We start from the raw sequence: 12,003 nt of genomic DNA on the forward strand, positions 1-12,003 counted from the left end.
CTTCTCAGCCCTGACCACCTCCACGAGCACCACGCACCTCACCCATCTGTTTAAGGTTGTCATAGTCTTTTTCATTCCCATCTCCCTAAAATATCAGCTCCATGAGGGCAGGGGTTTTGTCTGTTTTGTGTTTTTGTTCATCTCAGAAACAGACTTACCTTCATAATTACATTTGACTCAGCTTAATATCGAGATAACTTTATGTCCCCTGGACATGCAATAAGAGGTGGTGTCTCAGATGCTCTTGATGGTAGAATGTGGGTTTAAAAATTCAGGTCTAATCCATGATTATGATCAAGCTTTATCTTTTAGAACCCATGGGTGGCACTGGTGATGAGACAGAGGTGTGGAAGAAAAAGACAATTGCAAGTAATTGCTATTCTTTATTTTGTCACTCAAAATAAAATAATTACCAAAAAAAAAAAAAATTCTTAAATTGTGACAACACAACATCAAGGCAAAGAGAACAGGAAGAGCCGACTCTGTGTAAATTGGCCTAAGATTATCCATCATCTTAAGGTTTGACTTTAGATTGCAACACACAGACAAAGACGCCCAGGAGGCACTCAGGACCGCTCGATGTCTTCTGAGGAGGCTGCGGCGGGGAGATCCGGGAGGCGGTCGAAGGCCCCAGCCTCTGCAAAGGGAAAAGCCACATTTGAGCAGCAACTTCTTAATACGCACACAAGAGAATTACGACCATGACACATACTACAGGAAGCGGCGTGTGGTCGTCCTCTGTAAAGAGTCTTACCGGATTAAACCCAGAATTAGGGACAACACTGTATTTCTCACTTTGTAATGATTTAACTCCCACAGTTAGTAAGCATTTAAAACTGTCAGACTTTTAAATTTAGGCTTTAAAGAGGTATAATTCCTATCTCAGTAATGAGAGTTGGTATCTCCTAAGGAAAGAGTTTCCATGTTACAAAATTAAAAACAAATGAGAAAAAAAAAAAAAAATCTGGCAGAATCCATCTGCCCCTTGTAGGAAAAGTCACCCCAGCTTTTCTCCCAGAGGCTCCACTGGGCTCCAACAGAGGGAACTTGGTGACTTGGTTCTGAGATTTCTAATGAACCCCGTCTTTTCCGAGACCTCCTCTGGCAGTCTCCCTCCCCCGCTCCCGTCCCCTCACTCCTCTTCCCTCTCCCAGTTGCCACCTAAAGAGGAGCCCCATAATACTGCAAATGAAAACCATCCTGATCCCAAATGAACCCAAGGACCAGCCTTGATTTTCCAAACTGGACAAAACTGTGATGTGCAACTGAAGGTCTCCACTGGACAGGCTAAGCGGTCCATCCCTCCTCCCCACCTCCGCCTCCCTGTTAACCCTCAGAGCACCAGGTGAAGGTCTCCACTGGACAGGCTAAGCGGTCCATCCCTCCTCCCCACCACATCCTCCCTGTTAACCCTCAGAGCACCGGGGCCACTTTCCGGCTCCCTCCACTGCTGCAGTAGGACCTGTGTGATCAAGGCCAGATGCCCATCGTGGAATGAATGCCAAGCATAGTGTGTGGGAGGTCTCCTCATCCCCAGTGTTTGCAGAAGACACTGGAAGCCAGGATCAGAACCTTTCCAGTTAGATTTCAAGGCAGCCTGCCTGGCAGGAGGGCTGCATAGGAAAACACTGCAATCTAAGATATAGGCTCCTATTAATTTCCCTGCTTAGAAAATATGGTTTAGGGCCGGCGCAGTGGCTCACGCCTGTAATCCCAGCACTTTGGGAGACTGAGGTAGACAGATCACTTGAGGCCAGGAGTTCAAGACCAGCCTGGCCAACATGATGAACCTCCACCTCTACTAAAAATTTAAAAATTAGGCATAATGGTGTGCACCTGTTGTCCCAGCTACTTGGGAGGCTGAGGCATGAGAATCACTTGAGCCCAGGAGGCAGAGGCTGCAGTGAGCTGAGATTGCACCATTGCACTCGAGCCTGGGCGACAGAGTGAGACGAAAGAAGGAAGGGAGGGAGGGAGGGAGGGAGGGAGAAAGAGAGAGAGAAAGAAAGAGAAGGAAGGATGGAAGGAAGGGGGAAAGGAAAAGAAAGAGAAGAAAGAAAGAAAAGAGAAAAGGCAGAGAAAGAAAGAAAAAAGAAAAGAGAAAAGAAGGTTTGGACGGCTCACAAAGAACCTGGCCTATAGTATACCTGTGCCCTAAAAGGTCCAGCAGTTGTTACCGTGTGAATAGATATGGTTCCAGTAGAGTGAGCTGCATCCTAAGGCCCACCCTCTTCCTGGGAGCAGCGCTGGCCTGATGGCCGTCCACAGACAGTGGAATGCCCCTGCCACAATCCCAGCCCTCTGGAGCTAGCTCTAGTGTCACATGCTCTGTCATCCTGATGCACAGCCAAACAGGACTTTGTATTTAGATAAATAATCGGCTACTTCCCAGGGGGATTCTACGGGTTCTCTTCTCGATGGGCCTTTTATGTTTCCAGTGTGCTAAGAGATGAATGTTAAGTTGGTGATATTTCACATACCTTTGAGATGCAAGAAAGACAGAAACTCAATGATTGTGCGCATGATATTGTTCTCAGGCATGGACCTGTCAAAGCTTCCTAGAAAAGAGAAAAGATCAACATTCACGACTTGTGCAGAGGGTGCTTCTCTGTCTCTGGTCATCCCCCCCCCACAGAGGAGCTGGGCGCTGTGAGGTCAATGATCTGATCCCAGCAGCCTGAGGCCCGGCTGTGCTTTCCAAGGCCCTTGTTCAATGTGAGGGAGAGGGGAGAGATCCAGTTCAAGGCCTCGCTCTTCTTTTTTTTTTTTGAGATGGAGTCTCGCTCTATTGCCCAGACTGGAGTGCAGTGGCGCGATCTCGGCTCACTGCAAGCTCCGCCTCCCGGGTTCATGCCATTCTCCTGCCTCAGCCTCCCGAATAGCTGGGACTACAGGCGCCCGCCACCACGCCTGGCTAATTTTTTGTGGTTTTAGTAGAGAAGGGGTTTCACCGTGTTAGCCAGGATAGTCTTGATCTCCTGACCTCATGATCCGCCCGCCTCGGCCTCCCAAAGTGCTGGGATTACAAGCGTGAGCCACCGCACCCGGCCTTCTTTTTTTTTTTTTTTTTTAATTGAGATGGAGTTTCACTCTGTTGCCTAGGCTGGAATGCAATATTGCGATCTCAGCTCATGGCAACCTCCGCCTCCCATGTTCAAGTGATTCTCGTGCCTCAGCCTCCCAAGTAGCTGGGACTACAGGCACCCATCACCACACCCGGCTAATTTTTATATTTTTAGTAGAGCCAGGGTTTTGCCATGTTGGCTAGGCCAATCTTGAACTCCCGACCTCAGGTGATCACCCGCCTCGGCCTCCCAAAGTGCTGGGATTATGGGTGTGAGCCACCGCGCCCGGCCCCACTCTTCTGGAGGCCCTGGTGCCCAGGCAGCCTCCCAGTCTAGAAGGACTCCTTGCTGTCTCGGGTTTGCAGATTGTGTTTGCAGCTGCTGACAGGTGTGGCGAGGCCACATCCTCTTAAGTCATGGCCAGGCTTGGGCTGCAGCTGTGGACAGATGGGTGGCAGGTGTCCCGACACCCACAGCTGTCCCCCACTGCATGCACCTGGGAGCTGCTGGAAGTGAGGCGCCCGGGAGCCCGGGATAGGAGTCCTCTCACCTGGTTTCACGTCGTCTTGGGGCTGCAGCTCCCGCTTGCTGGTGAGGCCATTCTTGTCGCTGAATGACCTGTGGTTGCCAACAGCATCTGTTTGCAGATCAGAGAGGAAAGCCTCTGGGTGTGACTGTCATGCACCCTCTCCCCACACCCAAAGAAGGACACAGGGCTGCCTGTAGCCAACACACACACACAACTTGACTGTGAAATAGAGCCCAGGGACAGACCCCAGAGAAGAGGGGGCGATTCTCCACCAAGCTGAGGTAAGAGCTTGGCCGCTTGCACCAAGGCCAAAGGGAATGTGAGGGTTTGCACAGGAGGGGTGGGAGAAAGGGAGGTGTGTCTCCTGAAGGGCGGGAGAGGCCGGGAATCTGCCCTGCTGCAGGGGTTGTGCCCGGGTCCAGAGGAGCTGACATCTGAGCTGGCACTGAGCTGGCATCAAGGTGGGTGCCTCCCCGGCAGACAACAGGGGCTGGATCCTCATGTCCCTGAAAGCATGGGGGCCACGGAAGAGTTTAAGTTGTGACTGAATCCGATTTTTATTTTCACTCTGGCAGCTGTGTGCAAGATGGACTGGAGCCAGGGAGACAGAAGGAGAGAGATAGAGGGAGCGAGACAGTCACAGAGGGAGAGAGAGAGGATGGCGGGGGAAGAAATGGAGGTGCGGGGGCGTGTGTGCGTTCTCGTGTGTGTGTGTGTGTGTTGTGGTGCGAAAATGGGGGAACTGTGATTGCAAGCAAAGAGATCCCAGAAGTCCAGGGAAGAAACGATAACAGCTGTAAACCAAGGGGCGTGGGGTGAGGAGAAGGGCTGCATTTGGGGCTGTGCAGGAAAGGAAATGGAAATGAGAGATGGGGAGGAGGGTGAGGACGCCTCCGCGTTTCCGGCTGGTTGGCTTGGGTGGACCGTGCCATCTACAAGGCCAGACAAAGGAAAATTAACTCCTGTTTCCAGAGATGCTGTTCTTGGTGTTAAATTTATAGAGGAACCGTAGGTTGCCCCATCTCACTGATGAACCTTCAGCCACGGCCACACTGCGTTCAGCACTGGTGAAAAAACATTGATTTTGCTGCATTTTCTAGCTGACCCTAGAAATCAGAGGCACACTGTTAAGTACTTTGACAAACAACGGGTCTAGCTACAGCTGAACCAGGCCATAAAATTGATGGCAAAAATGAGTTTGTTTTCTAATTAGGGTTCAAACTCTTCTTGACACATAGATTTTCAATATTCCAAAGCAACACAGATAAATGTTCTTGTTGACCAGTTCCTCCTTTGTTTGGGCCCGTAGCACACAAAGTTGAGGTGCCCTCTGAGAGGCAGAGCTCAGGGTTGCAAAGGGTTGAGGAGATCAGCCTCAGGCAGGTCAGGCCGCTCCACCGGCAGGGAGAGGAGGAGAGGGCCGTGCAGAGAGACCAGGAGGCCCTGCGATGAACAGCCTGGTCCACCCCGCACGCGGCCTCAGGCAGCTCTCTCATCTCCGTGTCTGTTTCTTAAAACCTGACTCTGGGGGTCCTCCGAGTGACCCTGATGAACAAGTGTCTGCGGGAAGAGGAAGCTGTATTCGACTCAGGGACTGAGAACTAAGGCAGCTTTCCTTGGCATGGGGAGAAGAGCCTGAGGCCCCGCTGTGCTTTCCAAGGCCCTGGGAAAGGGTCTCCTCATTTGCTGCTCTGGCGGGGCTCAGATAGGCCCTGCAGGCTGTTTGCATCCTTCCTCTGGCAGAAGACAATGCAGGGAGGCTTTTAAGGTGGATGGGAGGGGTGGAGGGGAAGGTGAGTTACAGAAGGGAGCCAAGGCCTCCTCTTGTCCCCTCCTTTGAAGGAAGGTCTGAAGGCATTGCTGCACAGACCAAGGATGTGGAGAAAGTAGAGGCCTGGGGCACTGGCGGGGGCGGACATGGGGAGGTGTCAGCCTGCAGAGTCCTATCTAGGGCTAGGGCTCACCTCAGGCAGCACGGGACACCGCTGACACGGATGACAACAACAGGACAGGGAGAGGGAGAGGGAGGGGACACAGGCTTGGGCAGTCAGGGTCAGCTGAACCTCGTTTTGAGGACAGCCTGTCTGGGCTGCCTTCAGGCGATCTGGCAATTCCCGTGTGGAGCTTGGAGAAAGGGAAGAGGGAGGCAAGACTTGGGGTCCGCTGACCTAGGGTGCTCTGCAAGCCGAGTTGAGTGTTTGGGGAGACCGGGGGCCTGGGGAGAGGCCCGGAACAGGGCCTCTAAGGACTGCAACGCGGGAAAACCGAGGAGAGCGCTTGAGCAAAGCCCAGGGTAGGAATCTCACACCGGGACAGGGCGGCAGAGCCGGGGTAGGAGAAGCTTCTGGAAAGAACCGTGCACAGATCAAGTGTGCAGGCCAATGGAGACAGGCAATGAGGTCAAGAGGGAGGCCGGAAGGTCTGCCCAGCCGCAGGCGGAGGGGCAGGAGCCAGGGTTCAAAGCGAGGGGGCAGGTGGGGTCAGGAGTGGGGAGGCCATGCTGTCAGTCACTTACGTGGGCCCAGCAGGTAGCCCGCGCTGTTCAGGGTCCAGCCTCGTTTTTCCTTGGCCTTGAGGGGAGAAAAGGGGGTCAGATGCCAGGGCTGTGCCTGGAGCCGATGCTGAATGGGTGCACCCAGGCTTTCCGGCACGGCAGAGGACTTAGAACAATGCATGTGCTTTTGGATAACTCGCGAAATTCCAGGTTTACCCCTAAGTAAGCCGTATTTGACATATGGGAGATACTTCACTTGCGGGTCGCAGCTCGCGCATTCTCAGCGCACTGCACCCGCTTTAAGTGACTCTGAGGCCACGCCGGTGGCTCCTCGCCCTCTGTTCTAACTAAGCCCTGCGGAACGGGGAGCTTCTCGCTTTCCCGAAGCGCTGACCCGAAGCGCAGCACTCTCCGGGCGGCCTGGTTATAGCCCGGTGCTGTTGATGAACTCGGAGAAGCGCGCCGGGGAATCCCAGGGAGCTCCGGACCCTTCTCGCGACGCCCGTGGCCAGGACAGCGCCCGCACTAGCCTTTCTACCACTGTCCCCGAGGGCAGGGCGGAGGCCGCCTCCTCCAGGAAGCCCTCCACGCCCGGCCGGCTCTGATGCCCGCTTCGCCCGGAGGAGACGCGCCCCGCACTTACCGGCGACCAGAGCCCCGCAGAGGCAGAAAGGGCCGCGGCGAGGAGGAGGGAGGCGAGCAGGAGGGCGCTGCCTCGGGCCATCTGGAAGGGAAGGACAGGGCAGGAGGGTCGGAACCCGGAGTGGGCTGCGCCCCGAGGCATGGGTGCCGGGGGGCTGCAGGGAGGAGCAGAGGCGGCGGCCGGGCCGGGGCCCATCCCTGGCGGAATCGTCCCGGGGCAGAGGAGAGCGGAAGGGGAGGCCTCCGGGCGGGGCGGGGTCGGCCCGGCGCCAGTACCTTGAGCTGCGGCTGCGCCCTGGGCCGGGGCGTCGGGGTCCCGGGGCGGCGGCGGGTCGGGGCGGCGGGTCCGGGCGTCGGGCCGGGTCGAGTGTGCTCTGGCTGCCTGGGGCGCTCACTGCATGGCGCGGCCGGCGGCAGGTGCGGGAGGCGCGGGCCGGGTCCCTCCACGTGTCCGCCGCCCGGGGTGGCCGCCGCTACAGCCGCCGCTGCTATTTATGCGGCGCGCCCGGAGCCGCCCGGAGCCGCGTCACCGGCTCAGCGCCTGCCTCCCGCGCCCTCCCCGAGCCCCAAGGGGGGCGGGAGTGACCGGAGCTCGGGTCCTCTGGGCCATCACAGGCGGGAGCGGCGGACAGCCCCCCTCATCCCGCGGGAGAGACTCCCCAGATCCGCAGAGAGAACCCCAAACGCGGCGGAAGAGACCCCAACCCCGAAAGACAGAGCCCCATCGCCCCGCGTGAGAGCCCCGAGACCCGCGGCCCAGGTCACCGCTGTGGTGGAGAGCGCCAACCCCCACTGCTTCCCCCGGGGTCCTAGCCCCAGAGCAGGCCTGACGACCCCCCACAACGTCCCGTGCCTGGGGGCTCCCTGCAGCTTCTCCTCCCAGCTCCCACCGCTGCAAGAGCCGGCTGAACTCCGCGGCACTGGAGACCCCAGAGGGTAACCGGCAGGGACGGTCCATCAGTCCGAGCCAGCCCCAGCTGGGAGGTCCTGGGGCACCCGGGGAATGGCGGGCATCACCTGGCCCTGCGCCCTGGCTGGCTTGTGCTGGGGCTGGAGCGAAGGCTCTGGCCTCGAGAGCCGTCGATGGTGGGGAGGACAGGCGTTCCCGGCTCCCTGTGCCCAGCGACCTCCCTCCTGTTTTGCTAAAAGGGGAATGTGGGTCTCATGGGCTGCTTGGCCATCCCAGTGTGGGAGCTGCGGGACCGTCCTACATCCACAGGCACCAGCTCAGAAGCTCAGCCTCAGCGCCTCCCCTGGCTCCCTGGTCCAGTTGCAAGAGGGAGCTTTGAGCAGGTCCAGCCATTGGGCAACTGGTTGGGTCCAGAGGGAGATCAGCCCAGACTTCCAGAGGCCGCCAAGGGTTGGGCGGTGGGCAGAGCAGCAGCAAGAGGCTGTCCCTGTGTCCAAGGCAAAGAAATCCCACAGGAACAAGGCCCTCCTTGGCTCCTCCATGAACCCTTCCTGAGCTGGGGCCAAGTCCAAAAACAGCCCAGCAAAGAACCCAGGCCCAGGCTGTTCCTTCACCCCGTTCACAGGCATCAGGGGAGGTACAAGTGTGGCACCTCGGGGCTTCCGAAGAGTACGGGGGTCATCTGCTAAAAACTCGCCTGACCTCCCCTACCACCGGCTAGACACCACCCAAGTCCTCAAAAGCAGCAGCTGTGTTAGGATCTCCCCACTCACTGGGCTCAATATCAGATGGGTTCATGTCAGGCGGGACCTTGGGATCCACAGGGCACAGGACAAATGATCATGACAGTGTCATCTTACATGTCCTCTACACTTTAGTCTTGGCACGTGGCTGGGGAAGGACAACTGGGCTTTCAATGGCTCTGGTGAAGGCTGCTGAGAAGGCGCAGGGCTGCAGCCTGCTGGCTGAGTGTCTGCTGTGGTTTGTGGGGGGAAGAGGGGACCGGGCTTGGGGAGGGGTCTTAGGAACAGACTCCGGCATGACAGTGGTGAGGGGTGGGGTGTTCCCAAGGGCACAGTTTGACTTCTGGTCATCCCTATTTCTTGCAGCCTGGGGAGAGAGAGTCAGGCGCAGGAGGCCCTAACCAGGACTCACAGGCTGATTTCAGAGCCCTGAAGTGGTTTCCTGCCGAGGGTGGGGGCGTGGGAGAGAGTGAGTCGCCATGGCAGTCTGTTCCAGCCCAGGGCAGAAAGACAGCTGAGAGGTGGAGGAGCAGAGGGCAGGTTCCTGTGACTCTGCAGAGAAGTGACGATGACGTCCTCTCATGCCCCATGTCCTTGTATCTAGATGACATCAGGGAGTGGGCAGGAGCTGGGCTCATGGGTGCCTCTTGGCTACCTGAGAAATACTGCAACCTTTGACCCCCGGTGGTAGTGGGAGCCCTGCTACCATCCCAGACCTCTTTCTTGCTTTTTGCTGAGAACAAATCCAGCCCAGAGTGTAGCAGGTCTTAGTCAATTCCAACCTTCTTTCTTCCATGTTAGGCCCCCTTCCGAATCCTGCCAGAGCTTGGCTACACTTATTTTCTCTATTTACTTTGTCACAGAGGTTCTTAGTCTGTTTAAAAGAGCAGAAACTCTAAACCTAAACCCTTGAGATGGATTCAAAAAGAGACTGAAAGTTCATCCCTTAGTTGTGGGCTGAAATTTGAGGTACATTAAACTTTCAGCTGTCTTCATTTGGGCCTGGGTACTCTTTTTGCTTCCTTTTTTGCTTTCTTTTTTTTTTTTTTTTTTTTTTTGAGACGGAGTCTTGCTCTGTCACCCAGGCTGGAGTGCAGTGGCCGGATCTCAGCTCACTGCAAGCTCCTCCTCTCGGGTTCACGCCATTCTCCTGCCTCAGCCTCCCGAGTAGCTGGGACTACAGGCACCCGCCACTTCGCCCGGCTAGTTTTTTGTATTTTTTAGTAGAGACGGGGTTTCACCGTATTAGCCAGGATGGTCTCGATCTCCTGACCTCGTGATCCGCCCGTCTCGGCCTCCCAAAGTGCTGGGATTACAGGCTTGAGCCACCGCGCCCGGCCCCTTTTTTGCTTTCTAAGAAACTCAGGCTGGGCACGGTGGCTCACACCTATAATCCCAGCACTTTGGGAAGCTGAGGTGAGTGGATAGATCACTTGAGCCCAGGAGTTCAAGACCAGCCGGGGCAACATAGCAAGACCTCATCTCTACTAAAAATAAATAAATAAATAAATATTTTTTAAAAATCAGACGAGCGTGGTGGCACGCGCCTGTAGTCCCAATTACTCAGCTCAGGAGGTGAGGTGGGAGGATCACCTGAGCCCAGGAGGTTGAGGCTACAGTGAGCCACAATGAAGCCCGCACTCCAGCATAGGCAACAGTGCAAGACTCAACAGAAAAGAAAAGAAAAGAAAAGAAAAGAAAAGAAAAGAAAAGAAAAGAAAAGAAAAGAAAAGAAAAGAAAAGAAAAGAAAAGAAAAGAAAAGAAAGGGAGGGGAGGGGAGGGGAGGGGAGGGGAGGGGAAGGGAAGGGAAGGGAAGGAGAGAGAGAGAAGGGAAGAAGAAGGAGAAGGAGAAGAGGAGGAGAAGGAGGAGGAAGAGGAGGAAGAAGAGGAGGAAGAGGAGGAGAAGGAGGAGGAGGAAGAGGAAGAGGAGGAAGAAGAGGAGGAGGAGGAGAAAAGAGAAAAAGGAAGGAAAGTGAGGAAAGAGAAAGGAAAGGAAGAAAAAGAAATTTCAGGGTAGGTTATCTGGTAAGAGCCTCCTTATTAAAAACACATTAAGCAACTGGAAGCAAATCTTCACATGTATTTGGAATTCATTTAAGAAAGTTCCACTGAATAATTAGACACATGTATTCAAAATAAATATGCCCATGCCTGCTTCCTCCAGGTTCCTAAGTTCTTTTGCCTCTTGGGATGACACCCACAGTCTTGCTTCCCACTTCGTCTGGGTGAGTGGGTCTCTGTATAAACCCTGGCTGGGACCCTGGCCTGGAAGTGCGGTGACCACAGGAAGGCTACAGACAAGCAAGGCAGTGGCCTGAAGGCGTGCTGGGGTTTCCTGAGGTCGGGAGATTCATTTGGACAAATGAGGCCAGCGCACCTGGGATGACAGACACCTACCTGCCTCCCGGCACAAGCTGTGCTGGAACCACAGCCAGTGTGTTAATGGCTCTTTGCTCAGTAACGACCCAATGGCGGTCATTGTCAACCTGTCATCTTGAAGACAGCCCGGTGTGCGGCAGACAAAGTGGGTCACCATTAGAGTAATGGAAATCAAGCCGAAAGCCTAATGTCCCCCGCTGCCTTCGAGCCAGCCCATCCTCCTTAGAAGCCCTGTCCACCGCCAGGGAAACCCGCCCTGAAGCTGAGAACTCAAGCAAGGGTCAAGGGTCACCTGGGCCATGCCCACTGCATGGGAGCTCAACCGTGCATTGCCTGGCAGTGGAGCTGCAGCAGCCAAATCAGCAGCAGGGTCCCTGTGCTCACGGAGTTAGACCCTCACGAGACCCAATACAGTTGGCCGTCTGGATCTGTGGGTTCCCTGGCTGCGGGTTCAACCCACTGTGGACTGGGTCCTTGCAGGTAGGCCCAGGACGGGTTTGTCTGTACTGAACACTACAGACTTTTTTCCTCGTCATTATTTCCTAAACAATACAGTATAGCAACCATTTATGTAGCATTTACATTATACTCAGTATTATAAGTAATCTAGAGATGATTTAAAGCATATGGGAGGGCCAGACGCGGTGGCTCATGCCTATAATCACACTTTGGGAGGCCGAGGCGGGCAGATCACTTGAGGTCAGGAGTTCGAGACCAGCCTGGCCAACATGCCAAAACCCTGTCTCTACTACCTATACAAAAACGTAGCCAGACGTGGTGGCAGACGCCTGTAATCCCAGCTACTCAGGACGCTGAGGCAGGAGAATCACTTGTAAACCTGAACCCGGGAGGCAGAGGTTGCAGTGAGCCGAGATGGCACCACTGCACTCCAGCGTCTGGGTGACAGAGACTCCATCCCAAAAAGAAAATAAAATAAAAAATAAAGCATATGGGAAGATGTGTGTAGGTTATATGCAAATACGATGCCATTTTATATAAAGGACTTGAGCATCCACAGATTTTGGTATTTGCATGGCCAGGGGTTTCCTGGAACCAACCCTCGTGGACATGGGGGGCCGACTATATGCAACAAATGGTTATCGTACAAATAACCACCCGTTGTCGTGGGAAGGAGATGCATGGATTAAGGGAGCTGAACCTGACAGGTGAGCAGGACTGACCAGGTACAGAATGAGGCCCAGCACCCTCCAGGTGGAGGGGGTTACACAGGTGCGCCCCC

At 55.1% G+C, this 12,003-nt stretch overlaps 1 protein-coding gene across 2 annotated transcripts; it reads right to left on the minus strand.

The window, feature by feature from the left end:
• Positions 1 to 370: 370 nt before the first annotated feature.
• GAL (galanin and GMAP prepropeptide) lies at positions 371 to 7,263 on the minus strand. 2 transcript variants are annotated; one of them, XM_025356995.1, is made up of 6 exons: positions 7,007 to 7,263; positions 6,732 to 6,812; positions 6,110 to 6,164; positions 3,616 to 3,702; positions 2,481 to 2,558; positions 371 to 637 (listed from the first exon to the last, which is right to left on the minus strand). In XM_025356995.1, the coding sequence occupies exons 2-6, from the start codon at positions 6,810 to 6,812 to the stop codon at positions 567 to 569; spliced, it is 372 nt and encodes a 123-aa protein (XP_025212780.1). In that variant the 5' UTR covers positions 7,007 to 7,263; the 3' UTR covers positions 371 to 566. The 2 variants fall into 2 exon arrangements, with proteins under 2 accessions (XP_025212780.1, XP_025212779.1); XM_025356994.1 differs by lacking the exon at positions 7,007 to 7,263 and having other exon boundaries at positions 6,732 to 6,955.
• Positions 7,264 to 12,003: the final 4,740 nt, after the last annotated feature.

This window comes from Theropithecus gelada, chromosome 14 (assembly GCF_003255815.1).
Source record: "Theropithecus gelada isolate Dixy chromosome 14, Tgel_1.0, whole genome shotgun sequence".
In the NCBI taxonomy this organism is placed as follows: domain Eukaryota; kingdom Metazoa; phylum Chordata; class Mammalia; order Primates; family Cercopithecidae; genus Theropithecus; species Theropithecus gelada.

Coding starts and splice junctions, on each gene's coding strand:
- GAL (XM_025356994.1), bottom strand. CDS start 6,926: ATGGGCCCCGGCCCGGCCGCCGCCTCTGCTCCTCCCTGCAGCCCCCCG. Junction 6,165..6,731: donor CTGCGGGGCTCTGGTCGCCG/GTAAGTGCGGGG, acceptor TCTCCCCTCAAG/GCCAAGGAAAAACGAGGCTG. Junction 3,703..6,109: donor GGGCTACCTGCTGGGCCCAC/GTAAGTGACTGA, acceptor ATCTGCAAACAG/ATGCTGTTGGCAACCACAGG.